Source organism: Muscardinus avellanarius (assembly GCF_963383645.1).
Source record: "Muscardinus avellanarius genome assembly, chromosome: 11".
In the NCBI taxonomy this organism is placed as follows: domain Eukaryota; kingdom Metazoa; phylum Chordata; class Mammalia; order Rodentia; family Gliridae; genus Muscardinus; species Muscardinus avellanarius.
In genome coordinates this window covers 83,125,038-83,145,012 of record NC_137797.1, presented here as the reverse complement: position 1 = coordinate 83,145,012, position 19,975 = coordinate 83,125,038, and the positions used below count along the sequence as shown (strand labels likewise).

Sequence of the window (19,975 nt, the reverse complement as noted above, 5' to 3'; positions counted from 1 at the left end):
CATCCCTCAGTTAGGTCACATTACTTGCTCATCTATAGTTTCTCCTTCTTTGTCTAGAGTTCCTCATATGACCCTCCTTATCACTGAGTATCTGATTTCTTATTTTTTCTGACTGACTAATCTTACTTAGCATAAATGTTCTCCAGTTCCATCCATTTCCCTATAAATGAAGCATTTTTGTTCTTCTTTATGGCTGAGTAAAATTCCATGTGTACATATCACATAGCTTTGTATTCAACTAATCTGTTGATGGACATTTTGGCTAGTACCACAGTTTGGCAATTGTGAATTGTGCAGCTAGGAACATAGATATGCAAGCATTAGTTTGATAGTTTGGTTTCCATTCTTTTGGATAGATACCCAGAAGTGGCTTCTTTTTTTTTCATTTTCCACTTGGCTTATCTAAAAACATCTCAGAATATGAAATGCAATGTTATTATATACTTTTTCTACAACATACCTGAATTCAAATAAAAACACAACCTCTATGTTACTGGGATTATATTGATGCTTAAATCAGTAAATTGATTGTACTGACATACACAAAAAATTTTGAGAAAACTCTCCAACTGTATTGCATTTTCCTGAGATAAAAACTCTCTAAATTTTATTAACCATTCCAGATACATAATTATCACCCACTAAATGCTGATCAAATTGATGAATGAGTGGTTTTAATAACAGTTTTTCCAGTCTGCTTTAAGTAAACTGGAATTTATTTTTCATACTTACAAATGAATATTTTAATTCTTAAAAGGTGTTTGAAAGAATGCATAAAATAATTAGAATACTATTGAATTCTATGTTATCCAGTCATAAACTTACAAGGACACTAGAGCTAACTGCATGCATCTTCCTCCTAAAAAATCAATGCAGCTCTTGTCTGAATATTTCTTGTAAATATATCCCCACTATAGTGCCAGGGAACTCTTCAACTATAAGATACTCTATGTGTTACAGAGGTCTTCCTTATAGTAGACAAAATACTTTATTGCCTCTTTGTCTCTCTAAACTCAGAGCCAAATTTTTGGTTTTCTCCTGAACAAGGAAGCATACCTCATGTCTAAATTAGAATAATTGAAGAGTTTGAAGACAATCATTGTGAGTATTTAGTATCCCCATGATTCAGAATAAGCATTTCTCCCTTCATATGGCACAGCATCTGTCCCTTACTTCAAGGTGCTAGTCTTCCTCAAATACATACTTGGATTTTGGATGGGATAAAATGTACAACAGGAGAGTAACATTCCAAATTGGCCCCAACCAAAGCAAACTATAAAAGCATCAGGTTGAATCAAATAAAACTTCCAATACTCAACCACTTTCACCTACAGAAATGACAATTGCACATGGTGTAACATAAAAAAGATTATTTTCCATGATAGAAAGATGCACATCCATCAATGCATCCTTGGACTGCATTAGCTTTTTGGCAGCTGTGTAACATCACAGTTCCAGATTAAGTTGGAGGTCAGGTAAACTTCATAGGTCATTTTTCCATCAACTACTAATCTTGTGCAAATAATTTTTATTTTGTTTTAATTTGTTTTGTTTTGTTTGTTTGGTATTGGGGATTGAACCCAGAGGCATTCTACCTCCAACTACATTCACAGCCTGAGTTTTTATTTCTTTTTTTAATTTTTATTTTTATTGGTGCATTGTAGTCATACATCTTAATGGGGTACAAGATGGAAGAGACATACATGCACACATCACTCATTTAGCCCTTCCTCAATTCTCTACCCATTCCCTCCCCCTCCCTCCTTCTCTTGTTTGGCTTAGTGATTGACTTTGATATATTTGTTCATGTTCATTAGGGAATTTCCCTCTTTCCCTCTCCCATCCCCCCCAGTTAGGTTACCCTATTTGCTCATCTATAGTTTCTCCTTCATCTAGAATTCCTCCTACGACCTATTTTCCCCCTAGGTTCTGTGTATTAGGGAAAGCATCTAATTTCTTATTATTTGTAACTGACTAATCTCACAGCATTATGCTCTCCAGTTTCATCCATTTCATTGTAAATGACATATTTTTTTCTTTAGGGCTGAGTAAAATTCCATTGTGAACATATCTCATAGTTTTGTAATCCATTCATTTGTTGATAGACATCTTGGCTGGTTCGATAATTGGGCAACGGTAAATTGTGCGGCTATGAACATAGATATGCATATATTCGTTTTCTAGTTTGTTTTCCATTCTTTTGGGTAGAAACCCATAATTGCTATAGCTGGATTCATATGGTAGGTTAAAGTGATCATACTATTTTGCAATTTCACCAACAATGTAGTGGAGTTCTCACTTCTCCACTTCCTCGCCAGCATTTGTTGTGTTTTGAATAATTGCCATTTCAGTTGGAGTTAGGTGAAATCTCAGGGTAATTTTGATTTGCATCTCTCTGATTGCTAATGATATTGTGATTTATTTCATACATTTATTGGCCATTTGAATTTCTTGTTTTGTGAAGTATCTGCTTCACTTGCTAATTTTTATGACTGGGTTATTTGTTTACTTAGTGCTAAGTTTCTTGAGTTTTTTTTTTTTTTTTGTAGTCTCTAAATATTAGTTCTCTATTGGAGAAATAGTTTGCAACAATTTTCTCCCATTCTGTTGGCTTTCTATTCTTGATGAATTCCTTTGCTGTACAGAAGCTCTTCAGCTTAATACAATCTAATCCTACTGTTTTGCCTTTTGTCTCTTTGTGGTCTCATTGAGAAAGTTTTTATCTGTGCCTTTGTGTTGCAGTGTTCTATGCCCTCTTCAAGGAGCTACAAGGTCTTTGGAATAATTTCCAAGTCTTTGATCCATCTTGAATCGACTCTTGTTCAGGGAGAGAAAGTGGAGTTTATTTCCATTTTCTGCATATGGTTAACCAGTTTTACAAACAGCATTTGTTGAACAGGATGTCTTTCCCAGTGTATGTTTTCGGACCCTTTGTCAAAAATCAATTGGATGTAAGTGTTGGGATTTGTTTCTGGGTGTTCTATTCTGCTCCATTTATCTATGTATCTGTTTTTGTGTCAATACCATGTTGTTTTTATGATTATGGCTTTATAGTATAGTTTGAAAGCAGGTATTGGAATGTCTCTTGCATGGTTTTTGTTGCTGAGAACTACTTTGGCTACTCTGGGTATTTTGTTGTTCCAAATATATTTAAAGGCTGATTTTTCTATGTCTGTGAGGAAAAACCTTAGAAATTTAATTGGTATTATGTTAAAGCTGTGGATCACTTTTGGGAAAATGGCCATTTTGATTGTATTTATCTGCTTCATTTTCATGATATTTATCTGCCTATCGAAGAACATGAAAGATCTTTCCATCTTTTAAGGTTTTCTTCAATTTCTTTCTTTTGTGTTTAATAATTTTCTTTTTAGAGGTATTTTACTTCCTTTTTTAGGTTTATTCCTAAGTATTTTATTTTTTGTGGGATACCCTAATTATGCCAACCATAAATCCACTGAGATTATTATTTGGAAATAGAGCTTCACTAGGTTGTTGAGAGCCTCAGTAAGTTGCTGATGCTGGCTTCAAGCCTGTGATTCTCCGGTCTCAGCCCCTCAAATACAGGGATTACAAGTGTGTGCCACCACACCTGGCTCTCCAACAAATTTATAAACTTTTATAATGCCAGAATTTACTATCTGACACTGGCTAGATTTTTAGTCAAGGCAAGTTGTTTATACTCAGAAAATCCAAATGTGTCTTTGATTCTTTATAGTGTTTCCTATGTGACAGATATTGTTATCAGTGGCTCACATTTTATAGTAAAAAAAAATGAAAAAAATTATTATCATTCTTCATGTTACTGATGAAGAAACAGAGTCACTGAGAGATCTGATGTAGGGCTCTCAAACTAAGGAAACTGTCTTTCTCAAAGTTTCCACTCACTCTACGCACCTTTGCATATTATCTCATTCATCTTTTGCTGTTCCTATAACCCTTGTGAATATCATTTCCTCTTACTTTCTACTCCTCTATAGAGAAAAAACAAAACAGCAAAATATTCTGTTCTTTTTTAATAATATGTGTCACTTTTCCCAAACAGTAAACCTCTTCTTCCTATTTATCCTTCTTTCAGAATCAAGCTTAAAAAATACAAATGAAACTCCCCAAACTGACATCAAATATCTTTGTATTTCTAAAATCATAATGCAATGGTTGGGATCAGATAAAAATGGTACATAATAGGGTGGTCTAATGTGAATGATTCTGGAGCTAGGGAGCCTGGCTTAAAATCTTCATTCCATCATTTATAACTGGGTAAGAATTCTGTCAAATTCTTAACCCTTTTGTGCTTCTGTTCTCTCATGTGTGCAATGACGACTGCAATAGCTTTCATCTTCTAAGTTAGTGAAAACTACAATAGTCAATACAAATGAACATCTTGAAGTAGACAGCTATTACCATTATGAAAGAACTAGTCAGTTATGTAAGACATTTACATGGCACTGCTTAGTCAATAGAAAAGCCATGAGAAGATTTTTAAGCAAGGGAGATTCTGAGCTTTTGGCGCCCAATAAAAATGAGATCCCTAGCCCCGTTTTGAAATATTTTTTATTGTCCTTCCTCAAAATATCCTTATCTAATAATATTTCCCATCATTAGGGATGATGATTGCATTGGCCCAGATGTCTTGTTCTCACTTATCTTGATTCCTTTAGTGGTCCCTAAAATAATACCATCTTCTGAACTCCTATTGTAAATGCTCAGCCTCTGGTCAGGCATAAGTTCTATATTGGATTCTTCCAGGGCTCTGAGAAAGGGAACTCAAAACTGAATGAAAAGAAGCAGCATGTCTTTTAGAAAAATAATCAAAAGAATAAGAAGACATATAAACCAGAAAGAGGGGGCATAGACTTAGACAGGACAATACTGCATTAAGAAAGACAAAACATAACCTAGGTTTGTATAAAGAAAGTGGTTTATCTAAGAGTTGTGAATTTGTTCACAAATGAGAATTTGTGTTGCTGAATAATTGATTAAATGACAAAGATGTGGGGAGAAGGTCAGAATGACTGTAAAAAGTGGTTTTATATTTTGGCTGATGATGTTATTAGCCATACTTGGAGCAAATGTGAAGTGGGTATAGGGTAAATATGATGAGTTTTAATTTGTGTGTGTAGAGTTTAAGAAACATATTAAACAACCATATGGAAAGATGCAGAAGCAATTAGATATAATGCTAGAGTTTGGATATTAACTATCCCCCAAAGGCCCATGCATTAAAGACTTGGTCCCCATAATGGTGCTATTGCAAAATACAGAACCTTTAAAAGGTGAGGCCTGCTGGGCATGGTGGTGTATGCTTATAATCCCAATACTTGGGAGGCTGAGACAGGAGGATCACGGGTTTGCAGCCAGCCTCAGCTATTTAGTGAGGTCCCCATGACTTTCAGAGACCTTGTTTCAAAATAAAGAATAAAAAATAGGGCTGGGAGTGTATCTTGGAGGTAGAATTCCCCTGGGTTCAATCCTCAGTTATACAAAAAAATAAACAAGTACAAAATAAAAAAGTAACATAAAAGGTGTCTTTAGGTAAGTAATGGTGTTCCTGTGAAAAGGATGATGAGACCACTGCCCTCTCCTTGTTCCCTTTTGCTTCTTGGTAGTGAGATGCAAGTTTGTACTGTCAAAGTAACCAGCCCTGATGTGCTGCCTCAACTGCAACAACAAGGCAAATCAATTATAAACTAGAAACTCTAAAACTATGAGCCAAGCTAAACTAAACCTTTTTTCTTTATAAATTAGTTGTCTCAGGTATTTGTTAGAGGAACACAAAGCTGACTGATGACTGACTCACATATAACAAACTAGTACTCAGTATCCCACTGACCACCAACTCATTATCAGCAGGAATAATTTTTGAGATCATTGCTTTCCTCCCAATTTTGAGAACAAACGACCAGTATCCATTTTTACCTACTACTTCATAATTAAGACACATAGGTAAAATTAGCTGGCACAAAGAAATCTGTGACAACAAATGGCACAAATCTGAGTAGGGAATTGTTACCAGAAACAGTAAACCCTGTCAAAACAATGCATTGCCTTCCTTAGATCACCAGCAACTATAGGCATAATGAATGTCTTTATTTTAATATTCACCCCACCCTCCAGTGATCATCCTTCAATTTGTACCTGAAGATATCCTAAAAAATAAATGAATGAAAATTATATTTCAGCCTCTTTAATTTTGTTTCATTAAACAATGTGCATCTGTATTAGGACATTGAGTTTATTTTCAAACCATAAACTACTTACTGGCAGAAAGCATATGATATTTGCTATCATACACCACACCTTAAAAGCCTTTATAAAATGCCACAGTTGACCTATGAAAGTGAAATTAAGCCCACAGACTTAAATGACATGAGGTCCCATGTCAAGTAGTAGACTGCAATACAATTCTTGGCTAAGGAAAGTACAAGTCCTGGACCTAGAATATTTCACAAAAACCTATAAATGACCTAAACATTGAGAAATATTAAAAATAAAACATAAAGATAACCTTCATAAAATAAAAAAGAAACTCATTCTATGGGTTACAAAAGACTCTAAAAATGGGAAAGTTCCATGTTAATTAAGATGTAACATGTATCTTCCAACACAGTGACATTTTAAATTTTTTATCTTACCTCTCTCCATTCTTTATTTCCCACTCCTTGTACATATAAGACACAAACTACAAAAGACAAAAAATATATAAATGTCTCTTATAAACTTCAGATATGAATATATAGTTTCTTTTTTTTTCAGCTCGCCCAAAGCTACATCAAATTAAATGCCTAATTTGTAGCCTTACCCTTTCAAAAAATTGCTAGCAAATTATTAGATGATTCAAAATTATTTTAAAAAAACATAAAATTTAACTTTTCCTAAGATAATGTCCTCAAAGCCATCATAGGAGGATCAAATCATACTCTAAAATATCTGTACGCAGATAAGGAATCCTATCAATCAAAAAAGGAAGTCCAAAGGGACATTAAGGGCTTTGGTTAAGGAATAAGAAGAGTCTCTCCTACTCGTGAAACAAGCCCCAAGAATTTTTAATACTCCAAAATGGGAACTTTTTAATAAAATTTTCAAGAATCTCTGCACCTGACAAAGAACTATTTCCTGTAATTAAATCATAACTGCTCAGACATTTGTAGAACTCCAGAGATCCTAGACATCAATTTGGAAACAGTAGTCTATACAATTCATTCTGCTGTTTTCTCACTTGAAACTGTATTTTAATCTTACAAGTTATTTGCAATTTTCAAAATCTCTAACAATCAAAAGCTAGGCTCATGCCAGAAGACATGAATATTTCACTTGGTTGTATATGCCTGTATAAGCCATTTTTAAGTATTAATCTGTAACTACATCACTTAAAATTATGGTTGTGTTTCAAATGGAATTTCTTCCATATGGCTGTGCCATGAAGTTTTAATTTCAAAGGAAACTGCCCTATACAGGAATCATCTGCATTTTCCTCTTATTTTCAAAGTGCTAAGCAACCTTCTCCCCTAGTTATAGTACTGTCCAGGTAAATAAGCAGGCAATGCCTGGAATCACCTTTCTTTTGACTTTCTAGGATTTAAAACAACATTTTAAATAAAAAATCATGAGTTTCATAAAATTATGAAAAATAAAGTAAGTCAAATAAGTAGACTTTTAAGAAGCATCAATATATACTATATATACTTACTTGGATCAGACTTAGAAAAGGTATCTCTGTCAAGAAGGTTTCTGTTGGATAAAATAAAAAATGTTAGGTGGGTATATGGCCAAACTATTTATATCAATGCATAAAATGTGCATAAATACATAAAAGTATGTATATATACACACATGTTTAACTAAATCAAAAATTGGTGAAGGTCTGCCTATGCTTATTCAGACTGAATATCATGCGACTCTAGGAAGCTGGGCAGGATGGGGATTTTAAGCCTTGCCTTGCAGTTAACCAAAAACATGACTCTCCACAGTCCAACTTTAAAATCTCTTTGAAAGATATAACTGCTTCAGATATATTTTTTATTCTTCATTTAAAATGCTCAGAAATGCTTCCTGAACTGAAATGTAAATTGTAACATAAAACTGTTTGGGACTCAGAGAACAGGACCACATCAGCTTGTACAATGAGAGCACATCAGTGAAGCCCATCTCTGGCCATTTGTGTTGCTCCACCCTGATTAGTTTCAGGTCACTACTATAGTTTGGGAATTTCAGATGAACATGCAGACCTTTCTAAAAGATTCTTCTTAGTAGAGCAAAAGATTAAGTAAGATTAAATAAATAGACAAGGCCATTACCTATTTGCAAAAATATTTCCACATCTACAACAGAATAAAAATGGAAAAACAAAAGAAAAACAAATTTGGGGTACCTTGTTATTCTCCATGGTAGAATAATGTAATCCTATACCTTATCCCCATAACGAAAGCACTGAGTAATCACTGAAAATGAACTATGTCTGGATCAATGAGGCTGGAATTTCCTAGAAAACTTTCCATCTAAAATTGACTTACTTTATAGTGATTATCTGAAGCTGTTATCTGTTATCTGGAAAATCTAGTTATTTCTGGTGATGATTTAAGGGTTCCCAAATTTTGATTTGACTTCATATTAATACATATGGCAATAACATAATAGTTAAATTCCATTTCTATCTTTAGTGCTTATTATAAAATCTCACATTCATGCTGCCTTATCTCTCTCGTGCCTATCTGCCATGCCCTTGGTATCTGAACAGGTTTTCTACTTTCTTTCCCTTTTTGTATCATCTGGCATCCTCTCTTATTTCATTCAGGTTCTCAAGAGTTACTGCTTCTATTGAACCACTGTACAAAAAAAATATAAATGCGCATTCAACAGAACAATGGAGCACAGATCGTACAAAGAGATCACGCTTTGAAATATTCCTAGAAAGAAAACATCAGATATGTTTATATTTGAAATTAACTCAGATAAAAAGACATCTAGTCAGAAATAAAGTTAAAATAATCCTTTCCAACATTGGTTGGCAAATGGTAAATTAAAACATTTCCATTTGAGAGATTACTGTGATAAAGAGGTGGTTCTCCACCTGCGTGGAAATTCTGCAACCTTTCCTGTGACTCCAGTTCTTGCTTATTAAGTATTCTGTAAACATAAAACTCAAGAAATACAGCAAAATGTTGTAGTATGGTTGACTCAAAAGCTATGATATATATATATATATATAATATATATATATTATATATAATATTATATATATATGATTTTTAATAGCATACAAGTAGAAGGGGATTGAGTGAGAAAAAAGGGGAGAGAAAAGAAGGTACCAGGAAGGAAATGGAATTAATAATGTCATATAATGTTACATGTACATATTAATGTATTATTATGAATTTCACAATCATGAAGTTATAATGCATTAATAAAATTTTAATAAAATAAAATGATAATTCCAGTGCCTTGATTATGTCAAAATAAATATAGTATTTATTGCAAATATAAAATAAAGAGTTTGTATTAACAATAGAAAAAGCCAGGCATGGTGGTGCATACCTGTACTCTCAGTACTTGGGAGGAGGCTCAGACAGGAGGATTGCAGATTTGTGACCAGCCCTCTGCAACTTAATGAGACCCTATTTCAAAATAAACAAATAAAATAGAGTTGAAGGTATAGCCCAGAGGAAGAATGTTCCTGGCTTCAATCCCCAATACAACACTAAATAAATAAATAAATAAATAAATATTAAATTCTTATAGTGCTTTTCCTCACATTGTTTCTTCCAGCTATGATCCATAACATGAAACAGTAAGATCAGGAAAGAAAAGTTTATATGATGAGAGTCCTTAAACTCTTCATAATTTAGTTATTGAAATGTGAAATTTAACCTTCTAACTTTGACAAAAATTTCACCTATACTTCATTTATATGAATATGTTAGAATAGAGAAACTATGACTACATTTAATTCTCCAAACACTAATTTATTCATATATAACTTTTAAGGGCTTAGAAAAGGCCTATTTTAAGGAATATATACACTGCAAAAAACAGTGGTTTTTAAAATATATCATCCAATTCAGACTTAAGATAGGAATAAAAGGTTTTTATGTTTCCAATATCCTCTTAGAAACAAGGCCCATTCATATTAAGTAAAATAAGATCAGTATTATAATGAAGATCATATTATTAATAAAGAGTAAACTAAGCTGAGCCTGAGAGGCTTAGCCCAATATGGATAATCAGGTGTTGACCCTTCTGAATCTGATTCTCTTGTTCTTTACAAAACATCATACTATCTGTAGAAGTCTAGAAGAAACAATTTATTTTGCCATGAGTGTTGGAAATGTGGAGGCCTTAAATTTTACCTACTGTTTAAGCCAGGAAAATATAAAATAAAATAAATTCCTGCTCATAGAGTAGTATAGAGATGTTGCTTACAGAATAAGAAAAGAGAACCAGAAAAAGAAGTCACACAAAACTGTATTTATTCTTACGAAGAATAGGACAGTAGATAAGAACTTAGTAACACCTTTTTGAGACCATCCAAGAGAAAGGATTTCCTTCCTACCCCCTTTACTATACAATTTTCATGGCTAGTAATCCCTTATAGCAGAGCCTGAGACACCAACCTATCCTCCCTAATATCAGCTCATGTGATAATCCTGCCTGCTCTAATTGTATGCTCAACAAACCACATTCCAATTTTAAGACAGTCTCCCATACAATCCTTAAATAAGAAAATATACTGAGTGGCCAATTTGACAAGAATTTTCTTGACTATTGTAGTTTATTGTCCAGTAGCGTAACATTCAGGAAGCTTCTGAAATGATATCTCATTTGTCTTCTTGTAACTAAAAAGTAGCAATTCTCTTTAAACTTCAGGGAAATTCTGCTTTTCATGAAAATATTGAACACCAAAGGCCTAACAAAGCACTACCAAATATACAACAAATATTAAAAAGACATATTCTCCAATTTCAAGAAGCCTGATTTTTAATGGGTAGACAAAAGCACATAAACAAAAAATAGCAAAATTGGGTGGTATACAAAATAACAGTGTATCATGGGGAGAAAAAACAGGAAAGCTAAAAAGAGAGTCAAATCGATTCAGCTACAACTAAAAAAATATAGCAGGTAGTGTTGTCAGTTATCTTTTAAACATATTAGAAAAATGTATACTTTTACATACATAATTAACATATCAAGATATTCTAAGCAAACAAATATCTTGAAATAAGTATCTTATGTTTAAGGCTCAACAAAAGGAGAACTGGTGATGGAAACAGTTCAAATAATGCTATGTGTCCATATCTGGACACCAATCTCACTAATTTATATGGGGAGGTGTGGGTAGTGGGGTGGTATCTGGAAGGAAACACACCAAGTCTTGTGTGAATGTATGTCTATACCACTCTGACCCTCACTATAATGTATAATTACAGTGCACCCATAAAAGTATTAAAAATAAAAGGCTCAGATAATGTTAGTGTATATATGAAGTATTAATAGTGAAATATAAAATCTTCAAATTCTTGATACTTAAATACATTATAACATGACATATTTGAGAAAAATATAGACTAAAAGTAACTTATGGGCTAACTCAATAGCTCATGCCATGCTGGTCAGTAACTTATACCATCTAACAAGCATTCTTTTTAAAAAGGAAACAAATATTATCCTACCACAGAGGGAACATGGAAAAGGAAGTATACTTAGCGTTTATATGAATTTCAAGTTAACAGATTCCAAGTAATAGCAGTTTGACTTGTGCCCTTTAAGAGTACTAATTCATAAAATGTGCAATATACTTGTTTAGGGAGTGGGTACTTAACAAGAGCAGTGTCAACTGTGGCCAGCAGAGCTTCCACAGAGCCAAGACTCCACAGCTGTGCCTGAGTCCTACTCCACTGCCAAGAGGCCTAGAAATATAACTTATAAACAGAGGCAAACAAAAACATCAACCCATTTAATTTCCTATAGGGAAAAACATTGCATTTAAACAATGTCTTATTATTTTACAAAAACTTTCCAACATAAAATTGACATGTGACAGAGACCAAAATCTCTTTTTAAGATAGCCTCACCTGCAATTTGTCTTATTATCAATAAGCAGAGCCATTCTGGGCTTAATTAAAATTTAGAAATTATTAATGGGCTTTTATTTGCCTATTACTCAGTGTAACATCTGGACCACTGATAGCTTGAAAAGCTTTTGCCAAATATTGTTTAGACAGCTACTGAAACTGGCACAAGCTTCAACATAAGCAGAACCAAACACTGCTAAGTAAATTAAGAGTCTGGTTATCTAATCAAAAACATCAACTTAATTTTCACATTAGTGATGGTGAGATGTTTTATTATGTGTGCAGGGTAGAAGAGGAAGGTAGCACTGGGCCTTTGCCCTGATAAGTAATCCATTAACTGAAAATCTTGAGAGTGACAGGTTCAAAGGAAAAATAAACATGTCTCTGTCCCTTATTTTGGGTACTGCATCATCTCATTATCACTGTACTATCTCCAGAATTAGGTAATTCTGTTTATATATAGATTTTCTTCAATGCACAAAATGGTTCAGTTATTTTATTTTCTTTTTAATTTGTACTAAAAATCAAACCCAAGGGCATTCTACCTCTGATCTCTACCCCTAGCCCTTTTAATTTTTAATTTTGAAATGGTCTCACTGAATTTCTGAGGGTCTCACTACATTGCAGAGGCTGGGCCTCAAATCTGGGGCTGTACTGTTTTAGTCTTCCAAGTACTAAGGCATGTACCATTGAGCCCAGTTGATTTTGTTTCCTTTTTTGTTGTTTTGTTTTGCTTTGTTTTCTAAATAAAGACAAGGAAATCAAAACATTTTTGAGCAACTGAAAGAAAATTTGCTAAATCTCTGGAAGTGATTTGAATGTAACATCTAATTCTCTCATTCGTTCCTTCTTTCATTCATTGAACAAACATTACCTCTGGAAATTTTGCATACTATTTAAGAAAAAATATTTCTATCAAAACTATGATCAATCGACTGTGCACAGGCAAAAAGTAGGTTTAGAAATGAAAAAAAAAAGCATTTTGAAACTGAAACTTACTGAGAAGCCAAATTCAGCTAGAGTATCAAATACAAAGTCATGATGGACAGTGTCATTGGAAAGTACTCAAGATTATCTGACTTTTGAGAAAGTAAAAATAGGCTTTCAGATTTGAGATTTCACAAATAGACTAAAATTTCATCTCAATGGCTTCCTCTGATAGACTGATCACACAGAACTTTATCACAAATGACAGGTATTGCTTAGTAAAAAATGGCAACCAAAAATGTTTGAGTTTTTTTTTTTAATTTTTGAAATTGGTTATTCAGAGCATTGATATATTAACACTAAGAAGAAAAAGGCCAGTGATAAAAACAAATTTTAAACTTTTGCATGGGTAAATCTGATTTGGATACTAAAATAAATTTGAGGGGAAGATAATTAGGAGTGAAATTTATAACATTTTTCTCATGATGTTCAATTGTGATGGATATATTTGGAAAGTATTTAAAAAATAAACCCATTTGGGAGGCTGAGATGGGAGGATTGCAGGTTTGAGGGCAATTTCAGCAACATAGAGAGGCTCTAAGCAACTTTATGAGACTGTTTCCCATAAAAATAGGTCTGGGAATATAGCTTGGAGGTAGAATGCCCTTAAGTATAATCCCCAGCACCACAAAAAAGAACATAAAAGAAAAGGAATTAACCAACCCATGCTTTGTCACAATTTCTTGTTGACCTATGGACTGGAAGAAATGCAGAGTTAATTCAGGGTGATAAAAGTTTCCAGAAAAAGGTAAAGAATGTAATCCCTGATTTCATCCAGGGGTGGTGTGTGTGGGGGGAGAAACATATCAGTTATTTTTTAGAAATTGGCAAAAATAAATAAAAATACTAAAAATGAGGTATGGGTCATCTTAAAAACCTAAGACTTAGGTGCAAATATAAGTTCATTATCTTTCCCCAATCTTATGGTTGTTGTATTTTCTGTCTTAGTGAATGGTAACTGTTTAAGACAAAATAATAGCCACCTAAGCACATTAGTTTCTAATTCCTGGAACCTATAAGTGGGCATATTTAAGTAAAAAAAAGGGGGCGGAATTTGCAGGTGTGATGCAAGTATGGATCCTGACATGAGTAGACTGTTCTGGGCTCTGGTGAGTCATAAATGCAATCACAGGGCTGGGCGTGGTGGTCCATGCTTGTAATACCAATACTTGGGAGGCTGAGACAGAAGGATCTGGGTTCGTGGCCAGCCTCAGCTATTTAGTGTAGCCCTCCACAACTTAGTGAGATCTTGTTTCAAAAATAAAGAATAATAAATAGACCTGAGGGTGTAGCTCAGAGGTAGAATGCCCCCGGGATTCAATCTCCAGCACCATAAGTAAGTACATAAGTAAGTAAATAAAAATAAATAAATAAATAATAAATGAATGCAATCACAGGCATCCTTGTATGAGGAAAGTATGGGGAGATTGAGCAACAACAGAGGAATCTGTGTGGTGACATAAACAGCAGAGATTTGTAGAGTTTGGCCTGACTTTTAAGATTATCTGAATGTGGCCACAGACTAAGGCATGCCAGCAGCCACTGAACAGAGGGAAGGCAAAGAACACATTCTCCTCTAAAGCCTCCAGAGAGACCCTACTAGATGACCTTGATCACAGCCCAGTGATACTGATGTAGGAGTTCTGGCTTCCAGAAATATAAAACTGTTCCTTTGAAGGAACTAATATGAGACAGTTTGTTACAAAAGTCACAGGAAACTAATACAGCAACACTGTTTAACCACTCTTCCAAGCAAGACTCCCCAGGCAAACTGGCTTCTGCCCTTTCCCTCTACCCTAAAGCTTCAAACTCCTTGGTCTCTGCTTCTAACTTCCAGTTACCTCCCTAGCCTTAGTTTTCTTAATGGGCCTACCCATCTCCCAACTCATACACCAAGATACCCCCAAGAAAAATCTATTTATAGAATACCTAAGCAAATGGCTCCCTTGCAAAAAGAAAAAAAAATTACTTACAAAAATTCCCGAGCCAGGTATGGTAGCGCACGCTTGTAATCCCAGCATTTGGAAGGCTGAGACTGGAGGATCCCAGTTCGCAGACAGCCTCAGCTACATAGTGAAGACTTCCGTAACTTAGTGAGACCCTGTTTCAAAATAAAGAATAAAAAACAGGGCAGGGGGTGTAGTTCGGAGGTTGAATGCCCCTGGGTTTCATCCCCAGACCCACACACACACACACAAAAAAAAGATCCCAACTCCTTAATATCAAATATTGCCATATTCTGACTAAAGACCCAGCTACGTCTCCAGGGGCACTTCAATTCATATATTTCACATACATATTTATTTATATATTCCAGAGATATTTTAACTGTCCCTCAAACTACTGTATCATCACACTTTTATAGTTTACCCCTAGCACGCTCTATCACTGAAACTGCCCTGTCATCCTCTTTCAGTTTCTCATTACTGTTTCTTAGGTATGTACAACTGATCATTCCCTTCAACATACTCAGCATGACACTATATAACCATTCTCATACCTGCTATTTATTTACTGAGCCAAATATGAAACTCTGTGCCAAGAACTGTAACCATTTCATCTAATCCTCACCATCATATAGCAATCAGGAGGAGAATCCATTTTCCAAATGAGATTACAAAATTCAGAAAGGTTAAATAAAATAGCCAAGGTCACAGAAAGTACCTGTTAGGTACTTAAAATGCATTTTTAAAATGTTTATTGATTTTTAATTCTGATTTTGATGTCTGATGTCTATATTGATTATGTTGACTATTTGTAGATATTATTGAGAGCAAAATGAACTGAGTCACAAACGATGTTATTGCTAGCATTGTTTTGGAAGCTCTAGGAAATTAGATATAAAATAAAGGCAAAAGATATTATTAGAAGAAGATTTAATTTTACATACAGGAAAAAACAAGAGAATTAACTAATAAAAGCTTTTAAAATTAAGATAATTCAATAAAGTGACTGGAAGTAAGATAAATACAGGAAGTAACAAAAAATAAGAAATCAGATGCTTTCCCTAATATGTGAGAGTTAGGGAGAATTGGGTCATAGGAGGAACTCTAGATGAAAAAGAAAATCCTATGGAGGAGCAAACAAGACAACCTAAAGGAGGAGAAAGGAGGGGGAAGAGGAGAATTGTTTGTCTAAAACATACAATGTACTTAAACATATCTAAGTCAACCACTAAGCCGAGCAAGGGAGGGAGGGAAGGGGTGGGAATGGGGTGGGAATTGGGTAGGGGTTAAATCAGTGTGCATGTCTCTACACACAAGTTTTTTTTTACCCCAATATGATGTATGAATATAATGTACCAATAAAAAAAATAAAATAATAAAATAAAAATAGGGAAAAAATACAGGAAGATCAATAATTTTCCTATCAACCTTTTATAATTATTTTACCCAATTTAGGCTTTTTGGTAATTGTCTGTTGTCTTCAAATGCTGAATTTGTGAGGGTTAGGCAGCCCTTTTCACTCTTATGTCATCCCCAAATGCTGTGTGACCATGAAAACAAGTCTCCAACCTAATGCACTAGAGACACACATTCATTAGCAAGCAGAACCCAAACAGTCACACGGTATGCTCTATGAGTTTAAGGAACTTCCATCTCTGTCTTTTCAGGTATTCCAAACATTACATTAAAGAGTCATGATTATATTCCAGTAGAGTGATTTATCTGAGTGTCCTCTTCTTTCAGTGTAGATAATTCTCTAAATATTCTGTACCCATAGTCTAAGGATTCCTAAAACCTAGGAAACCACTGTTAAGGCATAACCAAGGGCTCACTAAGTATGTACGTCCTATTCACTTGACAATACAGTCATATGCGGCATAAGGACATTTCAATCAACAATGTAGGACAATGGCCCCAAGTAGTTACAATGGAGTGGAAAAAACTATTGCCTAGTGACATGACAGTAATCTTAATGTCACAGATCAACACTACTCACATGTCTGTGGGAATACTGGTGTATTAAAAAAAAAAAACCGAAATGATCAGTTGTATAAAAGTATAGCATAGACAAGTATATACTACATAGCACTCAATAATAAACAGCTATCTTACTGGTTTAAGTATTTACTACAGTATCATTATTTTAGAATGTACTTTTACTTCTATGTTTTAAAGTTTACTATAATGAGGTCAGCAGCAGACTCATACATCTCATGTTTATGGGCTCTCTTGATTACAGCATTTTCTTTTGTGCTCGACTTAATTTTGTGTTGTTTTGTTCATCATGGTCCTGGGAGCAAAAGGCTATACTGTGTGTGTGTACACACCCAGGTGTACCATATATCCTAGGTGTTTTGTAGCTAAACCATCTAGGTTTGTGTATGTAAATTCTGTGATGTTTACACACTGAAAAAACATGAGATTCATTTCTCAAAATTTATCTTCGAATCTCCATTGTGAAGCAATCCATGTATCTTCTTTTAACTGTTTTATTCATATATAATTCACATGACATAAAATTTTCCTTCTTAAAATGTGCAATTTAATTGATAGAATATTCACAGAGTCGTGCAAACATCCATATTACCTAGTTTTAAAGCATTTTCATATTTCCTCCCACCTCAAAAAATAAAAACTTTTCCCATGAATAGTCATGCCCAATTCTACTTCTCCCAGGCCCTAGTAACTATTCATTTGTCATGTATTCCCTTATTCAGGACATAAATAAAATCACATATTATGTAATATTTTGTGACTAGCTTCTTTCACTGAGCATAATGTTTTTAAGGTTCATCCATGTGGTAGCATAAATCAGTACTTCATTCTCTGGTAATTGTCAAATAATATTCCATTACATAGATAACCACCAATTGTTCATCAATTGATAAGACATTTGGGTTGTTCCCACATTTTGGCTATTGTGGATAATGCTGCCATAAATATTTATATTCATATAAATAGACATATGGTTTAGACATATGGTTTCATTTATATTTGGTATATACCTAGCAGTGGAATTGCTGAATCCATGGTAACTGTATTTGAAACATTTAGAAAACCTGCCAAGTCATTTTCTGAAGTGGCTACTTACATTTCCACTATTAATGTATAAGGGTTCCTATTTCTCCAAATTCTATCCCACACTTATTCCTATCTATCTTTTTACTGTAACCTTCCAGTGGTGTGAAGCAGATAGCCCACACATTTGATTGTATGTTTCACCAGTAAAAAGGGACAAAAGTAATTTCTAACATCCATAATAATTACAAACCCTCTGCTGCTGATTACTGATTGTACAGAAGTCCTCACCACCACACCCCAAGTATGTTTTCCTGATTAGGATGCTTCAGCTTTGACTTTATAACCTAATGCACACATGTACATGACAATGCCTCTGCTAAAATATTTTCAAGTAAATTACAGAAGATATACTATCAACTTGAAAGAATTAGAAAACATAGGAAGAAAAGGTACTATTTTTTTAATTTAATATGAAGAATATTTTTAAAGCTTATACAAATACAGATGATAGAATAATCTACTTGTTAACTAACACAACACATTTTATTTTAATTTTTATTTTCAAAAGGAACTTTTATTATATATATATATATATATATATATATATATATAAAGAGCAATAACAATCTTTCTTATTACTATTGCCAAATCTCATGGATTTGCCCACATTAATGATAGGATGCCTACCTCTGAACCCATTACTATGACTGAATGTGTAAATCCTTATCTTAAGTAACACAAGGAGATCAAGGAGAAAGGTCATATGCATTCAAATATATTTGTTCATTCAACACATTTATAAAATATCAGTTATGTAACAGCTACTGCTTTACGCACTAAGTATAGAGCAGTTTATAAAAACAGGAAAGCCCTGGTATCAATGAGTTTACTTTATAGAAGAAAGGAGAGATGCAATTCATTGAGAAAAAGTTAATTACATTTCTGTGAGTGGTCAGAGCAGTGGAGACATTAAAATCAAGTATTCCAGAGTGCATGAGAGGCTTTGTACAGGAAAGGTGACATGTAGACTGAGAACTCAGTGAAAGGAGACAAGTGTGGCAGGTTCTGATTGCAGAGTGTTGCAGGCTGATGACATAAGTGCACCAATCCTGAGACTGAAGAAAGTGAGTCCTATCAAGGGAAGGTACAGAGGACACTCTTATGGTCATGGGAACATACAATTGCATGGTGAAATCTTCTGAAAATTATTCAAAAGTTAGTGTCCTGAAGAAGGGAGTTGTGCAAAAATAAAATAGACTAATCTCACTTAGCATAATATTCTCCAGTTCTATTTTCCTGTAAATGACAAAAAAAAAAAAAACAGAAACAGAAACATTCTGGGCAGAGTGGCACACACTGTGATCCCAGTTCTTGGGAAGCTGAGATAGGAGGATCACAAGTTCAAAGCCAGCCTCAGCTATTTAGTGAAGCCCTTCACAACTCAGTGAGACCCTGTTTAAAGAAAAAAAATAGGGCTGGAGCTGGAGCTTAGAGATGCCCCTGGTTCCATCCCCAGTACTGCAAAAAAAAAAAAAAAAAAAAAAAAGAATTAAAAAATAGGGCTGAAGGTGGGGCTTGGAGGTAGATTGCCCCTGGCAATTCTCAGTTCTGCAAAAACAAAACAGAAAAGAGGGAAAATAAAGGACTTTAAATAACTCAGACCTAAGAGAATTAGGTAGGGGAAGAGGGATGACTGAAGAAGAACACAGTTCAAGTAATAATACTAGAGCAGTATATGAATCTCATTAACTTGTGTGGGGAACAAAGAGCAGGAAAAGGGGTGGGATGTGGAGGGAAAGACATAAAAAGCTATGTGCACATATGTTCTCAACATATTGACCCTTACTATAGACGTATAATTGCTATCCACTAATAAAATAATTTAAAAAATAGAAAGCTAGTGTTATTATTTTAAATAGTCTTAAATAGTTTTATTTACTTAATATTAATTTATTT

At 34.1% G+C, this 19,975-nt stretch overlaps 1 protein-coding gene across 1 annotated transcript in view; it reads right to left on the bottom strand.

The window, feature by feature from the left end:
- Window positions 1–19,975, bottom strand: part of CPNE8 (copine 8) — a gene marked incomplete at both ends in the record, with an annotated part of 248,034 nt that overhangs the window by 210,859 nt on the left and 17,200 nt on the right. Inside the window, 2 exons of the mRNA XM_080705259.1 lie at window positions 6,633–6,679; window positions 7,688–7,728. Coding sequence (XP_080561385.1) covers window positions 6,633–6,679; window positions 7,688–7,728 — 88 coding nt within the window. The remainder of the gene's footprint in view (window positions 1–6,632; window positions 6,680–7,687; window positions 7,729–19,975) is intronic.